General features: G+C 43.7%; 1 protein-coding gene across 1 annotated transcript in view; it reads left to right on the top strand.

The window, feature by feature from the left end:
* The first annotated feature begins 9003 nt into the window (after positions 1–9003).
* Positions 9004–21288, top strand: part of fbxo41 (F-box protein 41) — a 280638-nt gene continuing 268353 nt past the window's right edge. The window contains exon 1 of the mRNA XM_078204808.1: positions 9004–9719. Within this exon, the coding sequence (XP_078060934.1) occupies positions 9004–9719 (716 nt within the window). The remainder of the gene's footprint in view (positions 9720–21288) is intronic.

Raw genomic sequence — 21288 nt, forward strand, 5'->3', positions numbered from 1 at the left:
CATATAGAGATATATAATATATAACATAGAGATATATAATATATAACATATAGAGATATATAATATATAACATAGAGATATATAATATATAACATAGAGATATATAATATATAACATAGAGATATATAATATATAACATATAGAGATATATAATATATAACATAGAGATATATAATACATAACATAGAGATATATAATATATAACATATAGAGATATATAATATATAACATATAGAGATATATAATATATAACATAGAGATATATAATATATAACATAGATATATAATATCATATAGAGATATATAATATATAACATAGAGATATATAATATATAACATAGAGATATATATATAATATATAACATAGAGATATATAATATATAACATGGAGATATATAATATATAACATAGAATATATAATATATAACATATAGAGATATATAATATATAACATAGAGATATATAATACATAACATAGAGATATATAATACATAACATAGAGATATATAATATATAACATAGAGATATATAATATATAACATATAGAGATATATAATATATAACATAGAGATATATAATATATAACATAGAGATATATAATATATAACATAGAATATATAATATATAACATATAGAGATATATAATATATAACATAGAGATATATAATACATAACATAGAGATATATAATATATAACATATAAAGATATATAATATATAACATAGAGATATATAATATATATCATATAGAGATATATAATATATATCATAGAGATATATAATATATAACATAGAGATATATAATATATAACATATAGAGATATATAATATATATCATATAGAGATATATAATATATATCATAGAGATATATAATATATAACATATATAGATATATAATATATAACATATAGAGATATATAATATATAACATAGAGATATATAATATATAACATAGAGATATATAATATATACCATATAGAGATATATAATATATAACATAGAGATATATAATATATAACATATAGAGATATATAATATATAACATATAGAGATATATAATATATAACATAGAGATATATAACATAGAGAGATATAATATATAACATATAGAGATATATAATATATAACATAGAGATATATAACATAGAGAGATATAATATATAACATATAGAGATATATAATATATAACATAGAGATATATAATATATAACATAGAGATATATAATATATATAACATATAGATATATAATATATAACATATAGAGATATATAATATATAACATAGAGATATATAATATATAACATATAGAGATATATAATATATAACATAGAGATATATAATATATAACACATAGAGATATATAATATATAACATATAGGGATATATAATATATAACATAGAGATATATAACATAGAGAGATATAATATATAACATATAGAGATATATAATATATAACATAGAGATATATAATATATAACATATAGAGATATATAATATATAACATAGAGATATATAACATAGAAAGATATAATATATAACATATAGAGATATATAATATATAACATAGAGATATATAATATATATAACATAGAGATATATAATATATAACATATAGAGATATATAATATACAACATAGAGATATATAATATATAACATATAGAGATATATAATATATAACATAGAGATATATAATATATAACATAGAATATACAATATATAACATATAGAGATATATAATATATAACATAGAGATATATAATATATAACATAGAGATATATAATATATAACATAGAATATATAATATATGACATATAGATATACAATATATAACATAGAGAGATATAATATATAACATAGAGACATATAATATATAACATAGAGATATATAATATATAACATAGAGAGATATAATATATAACATAGAGATATATAATATATAACATAGAGATATAATATATAACATAGAGATATATAATATAACATAGAGATATGTAATATAATATAGAGATATATAATATATAACATAGAATATATAATATATAACATAGAATATATAATATATAACATATAGAGATATATAATATATAACATAGAGAGATATATAATATCATATAGAGATATATAATATAATATAGAGAATATATAACATAGAGATATATAATATATAACATAGAAGATATAATATATAACATATAGAGATATATAATATATAACATAGAGATATATAATATATAACATAGAGATATATAATATATAACATATAGAGATATATAATATATAACATATAGAGATATATAATATATAACATATAGAGATGTATAATATATAACATAGAGATATATAATACATAACATAGAGATATATAATATATAACATAGAGATATATAATATATAACATATAGAGATATATAATATATAACATATAGAGATATATAATATATAACATAGAGATATATAATATATATCATAGAGATATAGAACATAGAAAGCCACAGCACAAACAGGCCCTTCGGCCCACAAGTTGCGCCGATCACATCCCCACCTCTAGGCCTATCTATAGCCCTCAATCCCATTAAATCCCATGTACTCATCCAGAAGTCTCTTAAAAGACCCCAACGAGTTTGCCTCCACCACCACCGACGTCAGCCGATTCCACTCACCCACCACCCTCTGAGTGAAAAACTTACCCCTGACATCTCCTCTGTACCTACCCCCCAGCACCTTAAACCTGTGTCCTCTCGTAGCAACCATTTCAGCCCTTGGAAATAGCCTCTGGGAGTCTACCCTATCCAGACCTCTCAACATCTTGTAAACCTCTATCAGGTCACCTCTCATCCTTCGTCTCTCCAGGGAGAAGAGACCAAGCTCCCTCAACCTATCCTCATAAGGCATGCCCCCCAATCCAGGCAACATCCTTGTAAATCTCCTCTGCACCCTTTCAATGGCTTCAACATCTTTCCTGTAATGAGGTGACCAGAACTGCGCGCAGTACTCCAAGTGGGGTCTAACCAGGGTCCTATAAAGCTGCAGCATTATCTCCCGACTCCTAAACTCAATCCCTCGATTAATGAAGGCCAGTACGCCGTACGCCTTCTTGACCGCATCCTCCACCTGCGAGGCCGATTTAAGAGTCCTATGGACCCGGACCCCAAGGTCCTTCTGATCCTCTACACTGCTAAGAATGGTACCCTTCATATTATACTGCTGCTTCATCCCATTGGATCTGCCAAAATGGATCACCACACACTTATCCGGGTTGAAGTCCATCTGCCACTTCTCCGCCCAGTCTTGCATTCTATCTATGTCTCGCTACAACTTCTGACATCCCTCCAAACTATCCACAACACCACCTACCTTGGTGTCGTCAGCAGACTTACCAACCCATCCCTCCACTTCCTCATCCAGGTCATTTATGAAAATGACAAACAGCAAGGGTCCCAGAACAGATCCCTGGGGCACTCCACTGGTCACTGACCTCCATGCAGAGAAAGACCCCTCCACAGCCACTCTCTGCCTTCTGCAGGCAAGCCAGTTCTGGATCCACAAGGCAACAGCCCCTTGGATCCCATGCCCTCGGCAAACTTACCGGGGTTGGTAAGTTTGCCGACGACACGAAGGTTGGTGGGGTTGTGGATAGTCTGGAGGGATGTCAGAAGTTACAGAGGGACATAGATAGGATGCAAGACCGGGCGGCACGGTAGCACAGTGGTTAGCACTGCTGCTTCACCGCTCCAGGGTCCTGGGTTCGATTCCCGGCTCGGGTCACTGTCTGTGTGGAGTTTGCACATTCTCCTCGTGTTTGCGTGGCTTTCCTCCGGGTGCTCCGGTTTCCTCCCACAGTCCAAAGATGTGCGGGTTAGGTTGATTGGCCAGGTTCAAATTGCCCCTGAGATGCGTAGGTTAGAGGGATTAGCGGGTAAAATATGTGGGGGTAGGGCCTGGGTGGGATTGTGGTCGGTGCAGACTCGATGGGCCGAATGGCCTCCTTCTGCACTGTAGGGTTTCTATGATTTCTGTGACTGGGCGGAGAAGTAGCAGATGGACTTCAACCCAGATAAATGCGTCGTGGTCCATTTTGGTCGGTCAAATGGGATGAAGGAGTACAATATAAAGGGAAAGACTCTTAGTACTGTGGAGGATCAGAAGGACCTTGGGGTCCGGTTCCATTGGACTCTAAAATCGGCCCCGCAGGTGGAGGAGGTGGTTAAGAAGGCGTATGGTGTGCTGGCCTTTGTCAGTCGATGGATTGAGTTTAGGAGTCCGGGGATAATGATGCAGCTGTATAAGACCCTCGTCAGACCCCACTTGGAGTACTGTGCTCAGTTCTGGTCGCCTCACTATAGGAAGGATGTGGAAAAGATTGAAAGAGGAGATTTACAAGGATGTTGCCTGGATTGAGTGGCATGCCTTATGAGGATAGGCTGAGGGAGCTCGGTCTTTTCTCCTTGGAGAGACGAAGGATGAGAGGAGCCCTAAGAGAGGTGTTTGAGATGTTGAGAGGCATAGATTGGGTGGACTCTCAGAGGCTTTTTCCCAGGGTGGAAATGTCTGCTCCGAGAGGACACAGGTTTATGGTGCTGGGGGGTAGGTACAGGGGAGATGTCAGGGGTATGTTTTTCACACACAGGGTGGTGGGCGAGTGGAATCGGCTGCCGTCAGTGGTGGTGGAGGCAAACTCAATAGGGTCTTTTATGAGAGTCCTGGATGAGTACATGGGACTTAATAGGATGGAGTGTCCAGACTATTCACAATCCCACCAACCTTCGTGTCGTCGGCAAACATACTAACCCATCCCTCCACTTCCTCATCCAGGTCATTTATGAAAATGACAAACAGCAAGGGTCCCAGAACAGATCCCTGGGGCACACCACTGGTGACCGACCTCCATTTAGAAAAAGACCCATCTATACCCACACTCTGCCTCCTTTGTGCAATCATGATGTGGAGATGCCGGCGTTGGACTGGGGTAAGCACAGTAAGAAGTCTCACAACACCAGGTTAAAGTCCAACAGGTTTATTTGGTAGCAAATACCATAAGCTTTCGGAGCAATGCTCCTTCGTCAGATGGAGTGGTCTCTGTTCTCCTGAACAGAGACCACTCCATCTGACGAAGGAGCATTGCTCCGAAAGCTTATGGTATTTGCTACCAAATAAACCTGTTGGACTTTAACCTGGTGTTGTGAGACTTCTTACTGTCCTTTGGGCAAGCCAGTTCTGGATCCACAGGGCAGCAGCCCCTTGGATCCCATGCCCTCTCACTTTTTCTAGAAGCCTTGCATGGGGGACCTTATCGAACGCCTTGCTAAAATCCATATAAACCACATCTACCGCTTTCCCTTCGTCAATGTGTTTAGTCACATTTTCGAAAAACTCCACCAGGCTCGTAAGGCACAATCTGCCTTTGACAAAGCCATGCTGAGTATTCTTGAGCATACTAAACCTCTCTAAATGCTCATAAGTCTTGTCCCTCAGGATCTTCTCCATCAGCTTACCAACCACCAAGGTTAGACTCACCGGTCGGCAATTTCCTGGGCTATCCCTATTCCCCTTGAAAATAGGAACCACATCCGCAATCCTCCGGCACCTCTCCCGTCTCCATCGACGACGCAAAGATAATCGCCAGAGGCTCTGCAATCTCTTCCCTCGTCTCCCACAGTAACCTGGGGTACATCCCATCCGGACCCAGCGACTTATCTATCTTGATGCCATTCAAAGATTCCAGCACAACCTCTGTGTTAAAGTCCACATACTCAATCTTTTCAGTCCACCGCAAGCCCACAGTACATGCACCCATGTCCTTCTCCTCTGTGAAAACCGAGGCAAAATACTCATTAAGCACCTCTGCCATTTCTACTGGTTCCGCACTGATTTTCCCGCCTTCACCTTTTATAGGCCCTATTCCTTCACATCTCATCCTTTTACTCTTCACATATTCATCGAACGCCTTAGGGTTTTCCTTAATTCTACTTGCCAAGGCCGCCTTGTGACCCCTTCTGGCTCTCCTAATTTCCTTCTTTAGTCCCTTCCGAAAAGCCGTATACTCATCTAGATCCCTTCTTCGCCAAGCTCTCTGAACCTTTTGTACGCTTTCCTTTTCTTCTCGACTAGGTCCTGCACAGCTTTCGTACACCACGGTTCCTTTAACCTACCAACTTCTCCCTGTCTGCTCGGAACATTGTCCTGTAGAACCCTAGACAGACATTCCTTGAAAAACTGCCACCTCTCTTCAGTGCATTTCCCCGACAATACCTCCTTCCAATTTACTCCTCTAATTTGCTGCCTTATAAGAACATAAGAAATAGGAGCAGGAGTAGGCCATCTAGCCCCTCGAGCCTGCCCCGCCATTCAATAAGATCATGGCTGATCTGACGTGGATCAGCGAGTAAGTACCACTTACCCGCCTGATCCCCATAACCCTTAATTCCCTTACCGATCAGGAATCCATCCATCCGCGCTTTAAACATATTCAGCGAGGTAGCCTCCACCACCTCAGTGGGCAGAGAATTCCAGAGATGTTTTCATATTTCCCCTTGCTCCATATAAATGCTTTCCTAGCTTGCTTGATCCTCTCTTTTTCCAATGCAAGCATAAAGGAGATAAAGTTATGATCGCTATCCCCAAGATGCTCTCCCACTGAGAGACCTGACACCTGTCCAGGTTCATTTGTCAGTATCAGATCAAGTACAGCCTCTCCTCTTGTCGGCGTGTCCACATGCTGTGTCAGGAAACCCTCCTGAACACACCTAACAAACTCCTCCCCATCCAATCCCCTTACCCTAGGGATATTCCAATCTATGTTTGGGAAATTAAAGTCTCCCATCACAACAACTCTGCTGTTATTGCAACTCTCCAGGATCTGTTTCCCTATCCGCTCCTCCACCTCCCTGTTACTATTGGGCGGCCTATAGAAAACTCCCAGCAAAGTGATCGACCCCTTCCCACTCCGAACTTCCACCCACAGAGACTCTGTAGACAATCCCTCCACAGCATACACCTTCTCTACAGCTGTGACACTATTCCTGATCAGCAGTGCCACTCCACCCCCTCTCTTGCCTCCCTCCCTGTCCTTCCTGAAACATCTGAATCCCGGCACCTGGAGTATCCAGTCCTGTCCCTGAGACATCCAGGTCTCCGTAATGGCCACCATATTACACTTCCAGGCATCGATCCATGCTCTGAGCTCATCCCCTTTCTTCACTATACTCCTGGCATTAAAGTAAACACATCTCAATCCTTTGGTCTGAGCTCTCCCCTTCTCTATCCCCCGTCCATCCTCCCTCTTGCACCGTCTATAACCCTTCTCTGTTTGCGAGCTAACTTCCTCGCTCCCAGTCACCTCATTTTGATCCCCTCCCCCCAACCTATCTAGTTTAAACTCTCCCCAGTAGCCTTAGACAACCTTCCTGCCAGGATATTGGTCCCCTTGGGATTCAAGTGCCACCCGTTTTTTGTGTACAGGTCACACCTGCCCCTAAAGAGGTCCCAATGGTCCAGGAGCCTGAATCTCTGCCCCCTGCACCAGTCCCTCAGCCACACATTCATCCTCCACCTCACTCCATTGCTGCCCTCACCCTCCCATGGCACAGGCAGCAATCCTGAGATTACTACCTTTGCTTTCCTCCTCCTCAGCTGTCTCCCTAATTCCCTATACTCTCTTTTCATGACTCCTTCCCCCTTCCTTCCCACATCAGCGGTACCAATATGTACCGCTACCTCTGGCTCCCCTGCCTCCCCCCTCAGGATTTCTGGGAGTCGACCAGCGACATCCTGGATCCCGGCCCCAGGGAGGCAGAACACCATCCAAGACTCCTGCCTGCCTCCACAAAAACGCCTGTCCGACCCCCTTACTGTCGAGTCCCTGATTAACACTGCCTTCCTCCTCTTTTCCTTAGCCCTCTGAGTTACAGGGCCGGATTCCACTCCGGAGACACGGCCACTGCTGCTTCCCCCCAGGCGGGCTGTCCCCCCAGCAGTACTCAAGCAGGAGTACTTGTTGTGTAGGGGCACGTCCACCGGGGTGCTCTCAATCACCCGAGCTTTACCCTTCCTGGCCGTCACCCACTTGGCCTCAACCCGTGGCCCTGGTGTGACCTCCTGATGATAGCTCTTGTCTATCACCTCCCCATTCTCCCTTTACTGCTGATCTGCTAACCATTTTCTTGCAATTGTATGCTTTTTCTTTACGTTTGATACTATCTTTAATTTTTTTTGTTAACCTGGATTGTCGGTGTTCCCTTTAGACTTGTTCTTCATCATTGGAGTGTATCTATTCTGTACATTCTGAAATATTCCCTTAAATGTCTGCCACTGCATCTCTATTGGCTAAGCCTTAACCTAAATTGCATGTTCACTTTTGCTAGCTCTGCTTTCACAACCTCATTATTGCCCTCATTTAAGTTTAAAGTACTAGTCTGAGGCCCACTCTTCTCTTCCTCAGACTCAGTTTAAAATTCAAACATGTTATATGATCACTTCTACTTGGGTAGGGGGGGCGGTGTGGGGTGAGGTGGGTGGCTATCCCTCGGCAGTCATTAATTAATCCTATCTCATTGCATGTACCAGGTCTGCTATAGCTTGTTTCCTAGTTGTATCCATTGTATGAATTCATCATCTAGTCTATCTTCCCTCATTGAATTATTTCAGTCTAGATGGAGAATAAAGTCTGTATTTGCTGCATTTTCTTTGTGTCTTCAGTGTTGATTTAAGATTGCTGGTTAATCATTATGATACATGTTTCTTTTCTCAGCAGGTACAGCTCGGTTTAATGCCTTTTGAGGCCAGTAAAGTTCATGTGAGAATCAGAATGCTGATCTGAAAGAACTGGCCAGTTGAATTGAAGGATAGTTATCATGTTTGCATCATGATGCCAATTAACTGAAGCCTTCACTGTCAGTTTGTCATCAACCTCTGAAGATACATGAGCAAGATAGTTCAGTATGAGAAAAAGTCTTCTCCATGTGCAGTGCAGTGGACGTCCATGTTGTGGGGTTTTTTGAGGAATGGCCTCTTTGGACCTACCCTACCGTTGTCCAAGGTGTGGGGAACACAAGCGTTTTAGAAGTCTGTCTTCATTGAGAGCTCATCTAGAATATAATCACACATATGAGACACTTTATGTGCTTTCTAAGTCCAACAGCATCTGTGATGCAAGTGTTCTGTCTTCAGGAGTCGACAAGTCAATTCTGATACCTGCTTCCTGCAAGGAAATCTTTGAAAGCACCTCTTTCAGAGGTAAAGAGCAGAGATACTTATATGATTTACAGTGTGGGGAGGAATTATCACTTGGTTCCACTTGTTACTTCCCGGAAGTTGAAGTTCCAGTAAACGATATACTCATGAGAAAGGCAGTGACTTCTCCCGCTCCCCCCGCTGCTCTTGCTGCGGCAGCAGTGGATGCTGTGTATGAGGAAGGGCTGGCTCGATTAAAGATTCAAGCTCTTGAGAAGCTAGACTTAAATGAACGTCTAGAAAAGCTGTCAGAGGAAGTGGAGCAGAAAATCACATCCCGGGTAGACAAGCTTCAGACAGAACTTGAGAAAAAAAGCTCAGAGTTGGAGAAAGCCAAACAGGAAAGTGTGAGGTTGAGTAGAGAAAAGCACGACCTTGAAGAAAAGGCCTCTGAGTTATCACGCCAGGTCGATGTGAGTGTAGAGATGCTGGCTACATTGAAACAAGATTTGGTGCAGAAGGATCAGGAACTTGTCAGGAAACAGCAGTAAGTATATGTGTTGTGATCAGTAATATAAAGAATGGTAAATATGGATTTATTAACAAATAATATTGGACTTGTGCCAAGTGGCTCCATGTGTTTACAATAATTATCTCTAATGGTCTCTCCCTAACAGCACTGTGGGAGTACCTACAGCACTAGGATTGCAGTGGTTTAAGAAGGCAGCTTCTTTTCTGACCTGAGGGTGTACGTTGTGTGATTTCAAGAAGAAATTAGATATAGCCCAAGGCTTTTTACTCTTATGTGAGGAATAAAAGAATGACCAGGGTGAGGTTAGGGCCGGTCAAGGACAGTGGTGGGAACTTGTGTATGGAATCAGTAGAGATAGGCGAGGTGATGAATGAATACTTTTCTTCAGTGTTCACCAAGGAGAGGGGCCATGTTTTTCAGGAAGAGAAGGTGTTACAGGCTAATAGGCTGGAGGAAATAGATGTTCGGAGGGAGGATGTATTGGCAGTTTTGAATAAACTGAAGGTCGATAAGTCCCCTGGGCCTGATGAAATGTATCCTAGGATTCTTTGGGAGGCGAGGGATGAGATTGCAGAGCCTTTGGCTTTGATCTTTGGGTCCTCGCTGTCCACGGGGATGGTGCCAGAGGACTGGAGAGTGGCAAATGTTGTTCCTCTGTTTAAGAAAGGGAATAGAAATGACCCTGGTAATTATAGACCGGTTAGTCTGACTTCGGTGGTTGGTAAATTGATGGAAAAGGTCCTTAGGGATGGGATTTACGACCATTTAGAAAGATGCGGATTAATCCGGGATAGTCAGCACGGATTTGTGAAGGGCAAATCGTGCCTCACAAATTTGATAGAATTTTTTGAGGAGGTAACTAGGTGTGTTGATGAAGGTAGGGCAGTTGATGTCATATACATGGATTTTAGTAAGGCGTTTGATAAGGTCCCCCATGGTCGGCTTATGATGAAAGTAAGGAGGTGTGGGATAGAGGGAAAGTTGGCCGATTGGATAGGTAACTGGCTGTCTGATCGAAGACAGAGGGTGGTGGTGGATGGAAAATTTTCGGACTGGAGGCAGGTTGCTAGCAGAGTGCCGCAGGGATCGGTGCTTGGTCCTCTGCTCTTTGTGATTTTTATTAATGACTTAGAGGAGGGGGCTGAAGGGTGGATCAGTAAATTTGCTGATGACACCAAGATTGGTGGAGTAGTGGATGAGGTGGAGGGGTGTTGTAGGCTGCAAAGAGACATAGATAGGATGCAAAGCTGGGCTGAAAAATGGCAAATGGAGTTTAACCCTGATAAATGTGAGGTGATTCATTTTGGTAGGACTAATTTAAATGTGGATTACAGGGTCAAAGGTAGGGTTCTGAAGACTGTGGAGGAACAGAGAGATCTTGGGGTCCATATCCACAGATCTCTAAAGGTTGCCACTCAAGTGGATAGAGCTGTGAAGAAGGCATATAGTGTGTTAGCTTTTATTAACAGGGGGTTGGAGTTTAAGAGCCGTGGGGTTATGCTGCAACTGTACAGGACCTTGGTGAGACCACATTTGGAATATTATGTGCAGTTCTGGTCACCTCACTATAAGAAGGATGTGGAAGCGCTGGAAAGAGTGCAGAGGAGATTTACCAGGATGCTGCCTGGTTTGGAGGGTAGGTCTTATGAGGAAAGGTTGAGGGAGCTAGGGCTGTTCTCTCTGGAGTGGAGGAGGCTGAGGGGAGACTTAATTGAGGTTTATAAAATGATGAAGGGGAAAAATAGAGTGAACGTTCAAAGACTATTTCCTCGGGTGGATGGAGCTATTACAAGGGGGCATAACTATAGGGTCATGGTGGGAGATATAGGAAGGATATCAGAGGTAGGTTCTTCACGCAGAGAGTGGTTGGGGTGTGGAATGGACTGCCTGCAGTGATAGTGGAGTCAGACACTTTAGGAACATTTAAGCGGTTATTGGATAGGCACATGGAGCACACCAGGATGGTAGGGAGTGGGATAGCTTGATCTTGGTTTCAGATGAAGGTCGGCACAACATCGTGGGCCGAAGGGCCTGTTCTGTGCTGTACTGTTCTATGTTCTATGTTCTATAGCTCTTGGGGCTAAAGGGATCAAGGGATATGGGGGGGAAGGGGGATCAGGATGTTGAATTCAATGAACTGCTTCCAACTGTTCTGAAATAAGGAGACTAATACTGTACACAATACCATAGAATTATAGTGTCCTACAGAGTAGAAGGAGACCAGTCAGCCTATCCAGTCTGCACCAACTCTGAAAGAGCATCCTACCCAGGCTCCTACCCCTGCCCTGTCCCTGTAACCCTGCCTCTTTACCATGACTAATCCACCTAACCCGCACATCTTTGGACTGGGAAGAAACAGTTGCACCCGGAGGAAACCCACGCAGACACAGGGAGAACGTGCAAACTCCACACAGACATTCACCCAAGGCCAGAATCCAAGCTGAGTTGCTGGCGCTATGAGGCAGCACTGCGAACCACTGTGCCACCATGCTGCCCTTACTCCAGATGTGGTCTCACCAATGCCCTGCATAACTTTTTTTTTAATTGATGCGATGTGGGAGCTGCTGGCTGGGCCTGCGTTTCTTGCACATCCCTAATTGCCTGAGTGGCTTGCTAGGCAATTCATAAGAACATAAGAACTAGGAGCAGCAGTAAGCCATCTGGCCGCTCGAGCCTGCTCCGCCATTCAATAAGATCATGGCTGATCTTTTTGTGGACTCAGCTCCACACACCCGCCCACTCACCATAACCCTTAATTCCTTTACTATTCAAAAATGTATCTATCCTTGCCTTAAAAACATAGTCTCAACTGCTTCACTGGGCAGGGAATTCCACAGATTCACAACCCTTTGTGTGAAGAAGTTCCTCCTCAACTCAGTCCTAAATCTGCTTCCCCTTATTTTGAGGCCATGCCCCCTAGTTCTAGTTTCACCTGCCAGTGGAAACAACTTCCCTGCTTCTATCTTATCTATTCCCTTCATAATCTTATGTGTTTCTCTTAGATCTCCCCTCATTCTTCTGAATTCCAATGAGTATAGCCCCAATCTACAAAGTCTCTTCTCATAAGCCAACCCTCTCAACTCCGGAATCAACCTAGTGAATCTCCTCTGCACCTCCTCCAGTGCCTGTATATCCTTTCTGAAGTAAGGAGACCAAAACTGTACACAGTACTCCAGGTGTGGCTTCACCAGCATCTTATACAGCTGCAAAATAACCTCGCTGTTTTAAACTCCATCCCTCGAGTAATGAAGGAAAAAATTCCATTTGCCTTCTTAATTACCCTCTGCACCTGCAAACCAACTCCTTGTGATTCAAAGAACATAGAACAAAGAAAATTACAACACAGGAACAGGCCCCTCGGCCCTCCCAGCTTGGACCGACCATGCAGCCCGACTTATCTAAAACCCCCTACCCTTCCGGGGACCATATCCCTCTATTCCCATCCTATTCATAGAACATAGAAAGCCACAGCACAAACAGGCCCTTCGGCCCACAAGTTGCGCTGATCATATCCCTACCTCTAGGCCTATCTATAGCCCTCAATCCCATTAAATCCCATGTACTCATCCAGAAGTCTCTTAAAAGACCCCAACGAGTTTGCCTCCACCAGCACCGACGTCAGCCGATTCCACTCACCCACCACCCTCTGAGTGAAAAACTTACCCCTGACATCTCCTCTGTACCTACCCCCCAGCACCTTAAACCTGTGTCCTCTCGTAGCAACCAGTTCAGCCCTTGGAAATAGCCTCTGAGAGTCTACCCTATCCAGACCTCTCAACATCTTGTAAACCTCTATCAGGTCACCTCTCATCCTTCGTCTCTCCAGGGAGAAGAGACCAAGCTCCCTCAACCTATCCTCATAAGGCATGCCCCCCAATCCAGGCAACATCCTTGTAAATCTCCTCTGCACCCTTTCAATGGCTTCAACATCTTTCCTGTAATGAGGTGACCAGAACTGCGCGCAGTACTCCAAGTGGGGTCTAACCAGGGTCCTATAAAGCTGCAGCATTATCTCCCGACTCCTAAACTCAATCCCTCGATTAATGAAGGCTAGTACGCCGTACGCCTTCTTGACCGCATCCTCCACCTGCGAGGCCGATTTAAGAGTCCTATGGACCCGGACCCCAAGGTCCTTCTGATCCTCTACACTGCTAAGAATGGTACCCTTCATATTATACTGCTGCTTCATCCCATTGGATCTACCAAAATGGATCACTACACACTTATCCGGGTTGAAGTCCATCTGCCACTTCTCCGCCCAGTCTTGCATTCTATCTATGTCTCGCTGCAACTTCTGACATCCCTCCAAACTATCCACAACACCACCTACCTTGGTGTCGTCAGCAAACTTACCAACCCATCCCTCCACTTCCTCATCCAGGTCATTTATGAAAATGACAAACAGCAAGGGTCCCAGAACAGATCCCTGGGGCACTCCACTGGTCACTGACCTCCATGCAGAGAAAGACCCCTCCACAGCCACTCTCTGCCTTCTGCAGGCAAGCCAGTTCTGGATCCACAAGGCAACAGCCCCTTGGATCCCATGCCCTCTCACTTTCTCAAGAAGTCTTGCATGGGGGACCTCATCGAACGCCTTGCTGAAGTCCATATAGTACTTCATGTACTTGTCAAGACGCCCCTTAAAAGTCACTACCATATCCGCTTCCACTACCTCCCCCGGCAACGAGTTCCAAGCACCCACCACTCTCTGTGTAAAAAATCATCTGCCTCGTACATCTCCTTTAAACCTTCCCATTCGCACCTTAAACCTGTGCCCCCTAGTAATTGACTCTTCCACCCTGGGAAAATGCTTCTGACTATCCACTCTGTCCATGCCTCTCATAATCTTGTAGACTTCTATCAGGTCGCCTCCTCAACCTCCATCCCTCCAGTGAGAACAAACCAAGTTTCTCCAACCTCTCCTCATAGCTAATGCCCTCCATGCCACCTTTATCTGATGTAGCAGTCTTTGGTGCGACACAAAGAACAAAGAACAGTACAGCACAGGAAACAGGCCCTTCGGCCCTCCACGCCTGTGCCGCTCATTGGTCCAACTAGACCATTCGTTTGTATCCCTCCATTCCCAGACTGCTCATGTGACTATCCAGGTAAGTCTTAAACGATGCCAGCGTGTCTGCCTCCATCACCCTACTTGGCAGCGCATTCCAGGCCCCCACCACACTGTGTAAAAAACGTCCTTCTGATATCTGAGTTATACCTCGCCCCTCTCACCTTGAGCCCGTGACCCCTCGTGATTGTCACCTCCGACCTGGGAAAAAGCTTCCCACTGTTCACCCTATCTATACCCTTCATAATTTTGTACACCTCTATTAGATCTCCCCTCATTCTCCGCCTTTCCAGGGAGAACAAGCCCAGTTTACCCAATCTCTCCCCATAGCCAGGCAACATCTTGGTGAACCCTCCATACCAGGCAACATCTTGGTAAACCTTCTCTGCACTCTCTCTAAAGCCTCCACGTCCTTCTGGTAGTGCGGCGACCAGAACTGGACGCAGTACTCCAAATGTGGCCTAACCAGCGTTCTATACAGCTGCAACATCAGACTCCAGCTTTTATACTCTATACCCCGTCCTATAAAGGCAAGCATACCATATGCCTTCTTCACCACCTTCTCCACCTGTGCTGCCACCTTCACGGATTTGTGGACTTGCACACCGAGGTCCCTCTGTGTTTCTATACTCTTGATGGCTCTGCCATTTATTGTATAACTCCCCCCTACATTAGTTCTTCCAAAATGCATCACTTCGCATTTATCTGGATTAAATTCCATCTGCCATTTCTCCGCCCAATTTTCCAGCCTATCGATATCCTGCTGTATTGTCCGACAATGTTCATTGCTATCCGCAAGTCCAGCCATCTTCGTGTCATCCGCAAACTTGCTGATAACACCAGTTACACCTTCTTCCAAATCATTTATATATATCACAAATAGCAGAGGTCCCAGTACAGAGCCCTGCGGAACACCACTGGTCACAGACCTCCAGCCGGAAAAAGACCCTTCGACTGCTACCCTCTGTGTCCTGTGGCCAAGCCAGTTCTCTACCCATCTAGCCACCTCTCCTTGTATCCCATGAGCCTTAACCTTCTTAACCAACCTGCCATGAGGGACTTTGTCAAATGCCTTACTGAAATCCATATAGACGACATCCACAGCCCTTCCGTCGTCAACCGTTTTTGTCACTTCCTCAAAAAACTCCACCAAATTTGTAAGGCACGACCTCCCTCTTACAAAACCATGCTGTCTGTCACTAATGAGATTGTTCCGTTCAAAATGCTTGTCAAATGCCTTCTGGAAATCCAGATACACCACATCTGCAGGTTTCCCATTGTCCAACTGCACATGTTATGTTCTCAAAGAATCTGCCACATTGCTGTGGATCTGAAATGACATGTAGACCAGACCAGGTAAGGATTGCAGATTTTCTTCCCTCAACGACATTATTGAACCAGGTGGGTTGTTAAGAAAATCAACAATGGTTTTGTGGTCATCATTAGGCTTTTAATTCCTGATTTTTATTGGGTTCAAATTTCGACATCTGCTGCGGTGGGATTTGAGCCCAGGTTCCCAGAACATTGCCCTGGGCTTCTGGAGGACTAGTCCATTGACAATACGACTTTGCTCGTGCTTCACCTAATTGAAGCACAACCTCTCTACTTTTGTACTCAGTTCCCCTTGGGATAAATGAATCTATTCTATTAGCTTTCCAGTTACTTGCTGTATCTTTATACTAGCCTTTTGTGATTCATGTACCAGAACACCCAGATCCCTCTGTACCTCTGAGCTCTGTAATCTCTCACCATTTACATAATAAGCTTTTTTATTCTTCCTGCCAAAATGGACAATTTCACATTTTCCCACATTATACTCCATTTGCCAGATTTTGCCCACTCATGTTACCTATCTATGTCCCTTTGTAGCCTCCTCATGTCTCGCTTCACTATTTACTTTCCTATCTCTTTTGTCATCAGCAAATTTAGCAACCACACCTTCAGTCTCTTCATTCAACTCATTGATATAAATTTTAATTTGCAGCCCCAGCCCTGATCCCTGTGTCACACCACTCATTACCAACCAGAGGAAGACTAATTTATGCCATCTCTATTTCCTGTTAGTTAGACAATCTTCTATCCATGCCAACATCCGTAGCATTGTGAATCTTTCAAGAACTCCATGGAAGCATAGAAACTAGAAGCAGGAGTAGGCCTTTCGAGCATGCTCTGCCATTAATTTTGATCATGGCTGATCATCGAACTCAATATCCTGATCTCCCCCTGCCCCATATCCTTTTAGCCCCAAGAGCTGTATCTAATTGCTGCTTGAAATCACATAATGTTTTGGCCTCAACTACTTTCTGTGGTAGTGAATTCCACACATTCACCAACCTCTGGGTGAAGAAATATCTCCTCACCGGACAAATGCAAGGTGAATGACAGAACCCTTAGGAACATGAACATACAGAGGCAGAGAGTCACAGACATTTACAGCGTGGAAACAGGCCCTTCGTCCCAACTTGTCTACGCCGCCTAGTTTTTACCATTGGGTGGCGTAGACAATGGCCCACATCCCTCTGCACCAATCTTACCCATGTAACTGTCTAAATGCTTTTTAAAAGACATAATTATCATAGGGTGACCAGAACTGTACACAGTATTCCAAGTGTGGCCTTAATAGTATCTTGTACAACTTCAGCAAGACATCCCAACTCCTGCATTCATTGTTCTGACCAATGAAACCAAGAATGCTGAATGCCTTCTTCACCACTCTGTCCACCTCAATGTCAACAAAACGAATGAGATTGTCATCGACTTCAGGAAGCGTAAAGAAGAACATGCCCCTGTCTACATCAATGGGGTTGAGAGCTTCAAGTTTTGAGGCGTACAGATCACCAACAACCTGTCCTGGTCCCCCCATACCGACATTACGAAAGCCCACCACTGCCTCTACTTTCTCAGAAGACTAGGGAAATTTGGCATGTCAGCTACGACTCTCACTAACTTTTACAGATGCACCATAGAAAGTATTCTTTCTGGTTGTATCACAGCTTGGTATGGCTCCTGCTCTGCCCAAGACCACAAGGAACCACAAAAGGTAGTGAATGTAGCCCAATCCATCACGCAAACCAACCTCCCATCCATTGACTCTGTCTACACTTCTAGAGTCATAGAGGTTTACAACATGGAAACAGGCCCTTTGGCCCCAACTTGTCCATGCCGTCCTTTCTTTTTTAAAACCCCTAAGCTAATCCCAATTGCCCGCATTTGGCCCATATCCCTCTATACCCATCGTACCCATGTAACGATCTAAATGCTTTTTAAAAGACAAAATTGTACCCGCCTCTACTATTACCTCTGGCAGCTTGTTCCACTCACCACCCTCTGTGTGAAAACATTGTCCTTCTGGACCCTTTTGTATCTCTCCCCTCTCACCTTAAACCTATGCCCTCTAGAACCATAGAAAGTTACAGCTCAGAAACAGGCCTTTTGGCCCTTCTTGTCTGTGCCGAACCATTTTTTGCCGAGTCCCACTGACCTGCACTTGGACCATATCCCTCCACACCCCTCTCATCCATGAACCCGTCCAAGTTTTTTTAAATGTTAAAAGTGACCCCGCATTTACCACTTTATCCGGCAGCTCATTCCACACTCCCACCACTCTCTGCGTGAAGAAGCCCCCCCCTAATATTCCCTTTAAACTTTTCTCCTTTCACCCTTAACCCATGCCCTCTGGTTTTGTTCTCCCCGAGCCTCAGCGGAAAAGCCTGCTTGCATTCACTCTATCTATATCCATCAAAATCTTATACACCTCTATCAAATCTCCCCTCAATCTTCTACGCTCCAGGGAATAAAGTCCCAACCTATTCAATCTCTCTCTGTAACTCAGCTTCTCAAGTCCCGGCAACATCCTTGTGAACCTTCTCTGCACTCTTTCAACCTTATTTACATCCCTCCTGTAACTAGGTGACCAAAACTGCACACAATACTCCAGATTCGGCCTCACCAATGCCTTATATAACCTTACCATAACATAAGAACATAAGAACATAAGAAATAGGAGCAGGAGTAGGCCATCTGGCCCTTCGAGCCTGCCCCGCCATTCAACAAGATCATGGCTGATCTGAAGCGAATCAGTTCCACTTACCTGCCTGCTCCCCATATCCCTAATTCCCTTATCGATCAGAAAACTATCTACCCGTGATTTAAACATATTCAACGAGGAAGCCTCCACCACTTCAATGGGCAGAGAATTCCAGAGATTCACTACCCTCTGAGAGAAGAAGTTCCCCCTCAACTCTGTTCTGAACCGGCCCCCCCTTATTTTGAGGCTGTGCCCTCTAGTTCTGGTTTCCCTTCTAAGTGGAAAGAATCTCTCCACCTCTACCCTATCCAGCCCCTTCATTATCTTATATGTCTCTATAAGATCACCCCGCATCCTTCTAAACTTCAACGAGTACAGACCCAATCTGTTTAATCTCTCCTCATAAGCTACACCCCTCATCTCCGGTATCAAGCTGGTGAACCTTCTCTGCACTCCCTCCAAGGCCAATATATCCTTTCGCAAATAAGGGGACCAAAACTGCACACAGTACTCCAGTTGCGGCCTCACCAGTGCCTTGTACAGTTGCAGCAAGACCTCCCTGCTTTTATATTCTATCCCCCTCGCGATAAAGGCCAACATTCCATTCGCCTTCTTGATCACCTGCTGCACCTGCAGACTGAGTTTTTGCGATTCGTGCACAAGGACCCCCAGGTCCCTCTGCACAGTCGCACGATGTAATTTTTCTCCATTGAAATAATATTCCAATTTACTATTATTTCTTCCAAAGTGGATAATCTCACATTTGCTAACGTTATATTCCATCTGCCAGATCCTCGCCCACTCGCTCAGCCTATCCAAATCTCTCTGCAGACTTTCCGCGTCCTCCACGCAATTCGCTTTCCCACTCACCTTCGTGTCATCAGCAAACTTGAATACCCTAGATTCAGTCCCCTCCTCCAGGTCATCTATGTAAATGGTAAACAATTGAGGCCCCAGCACCGATCCCTGCGGCACGCCACTGGTCACCAACTGCCAACCAGAAAAGCACCCATTTATCCCAACTCTCTGCTTCCTGTTAGATAGCCAATCCCCAATCCACGCCAACACCTTACCCCTAACTCCGTGTACCCCAATCTTCTGCAGCAACCTTTTGTGACACTCCAACTTTTATACTCGATACTCCGATTTATAATGGCCAATGTACCAAAGGCACTCTTTACGACCCTATCCACCTGTGACGTCACTTTTAGGGAATTCTGTACCTGTATTCCCAGATCCCTCTGTTCAACTGCACTCTTCAGAGTCCTACCATTTACCCTGTACGTTCTACTTTGGTTTGTCCTTCCCATGTGCAATATCTCACACTTGTCTGCGTTAAATTCCATTTGCCATTTTTCAGCCCATTTTTCTGGTTGATCCAAATCCCTCTGCAAGCTTTGAAAACCTTCCTCACTGTCCACTACACCTCCAATCTTTGTATCATCAGCAAACTTGCTGATCCAATTGACCACATTATCATCCAGATCATTGATATAGATGACAAACAACAATGGACCCAACACCGATCCCTGCGGCACACCACTAGTCACAGGCCTCCACTCAGAGAAGCAATCCTCCACAACCACTCTCTGGCTTCTTCCATTGATGTGGAGATGCCGGCGTTGAACTGGGGTAAACACAGTAAGAAGTTTAACAACACCAGGTTAAAGCCCAACAGGTTTATTTGGTAGCAAAAGCCACACAAGCTTTCGGAGTTCTAAGCCCCTTCTGTTTGTGAACAGAATTCCCACTCACCTGAAGAAGCTCCGAAAGCTTGTGTGGCTTTTGCTACCAAATAAACCTGTTGGACTTTAACCTGGTGTTGTTAAACTTCTTACTGTGTTCTTCCACTGAGCCAGTGTCTAATCCAATTTACTACCTCCCCATGTATACCTAGCGACTGAACATTCCTAACTAACCTCCCATGAGGGACCTTGTCAAAGGCCTTGCTGAAATCCAGGTAGACAACATCCACCGCCTTCCCTTCATCCACTTTCCTGGTAACCTCCTCGAAAAACTCTAATAGATTGGTCAAACATGACCTACCACGCACAAAGCCATGTTGACTCTCCCAAATAAGTTCGTAGCGTTATGTTGCAACTGTACACAACTCTGGTGCGGCCGCACTTGGAGTACTGTGTGCAGTTCTGGTCCCCACATTACAGGAAGGATGTGGAGGCTTTGGAGAGGGTGCAGAGGAGGTTTACCAGGATGTTGCCTGGTATGGAGGGGAGATCCTATGAGGAGAGGCTGAGGGATTTGGGATTGTTTTCGCTGGAAAGGCGGCGGCTAAGAGGGGATCTTATTGAAACATATAAGATGATTAGAGGTTTAGATAGGGTGGATAGTGATAGCCTTTTTCCTCTGATGGAGAAATCCAGCACGAGGGGGCATGGCTTTAAATTGAGGGGGGGTAGTTATAGAACCGATGTCAGGGGTAGGTTCTTTACCCAGAGGGTGGTGAGGGATTGGAATGCCCTGCCAGCATC

The sequence above is a fragment of the Mustelus asterias genome, unplaced genomic scaffold (genome assembly GCF_964213995.1).
Source record: "Mustelus asterias unplaced genomic scaffold, sMusAst1.hap1.1 HAP1_SCAFFOLD_458, whole genome shotgun sequence".
NCBI classification, from domain to species: Eukaryota; Metazoa; Chordata; class Chondrichthyes; order Carcharhiniformes; family Triakidae; genus Mustelus; species Mustelus asterias.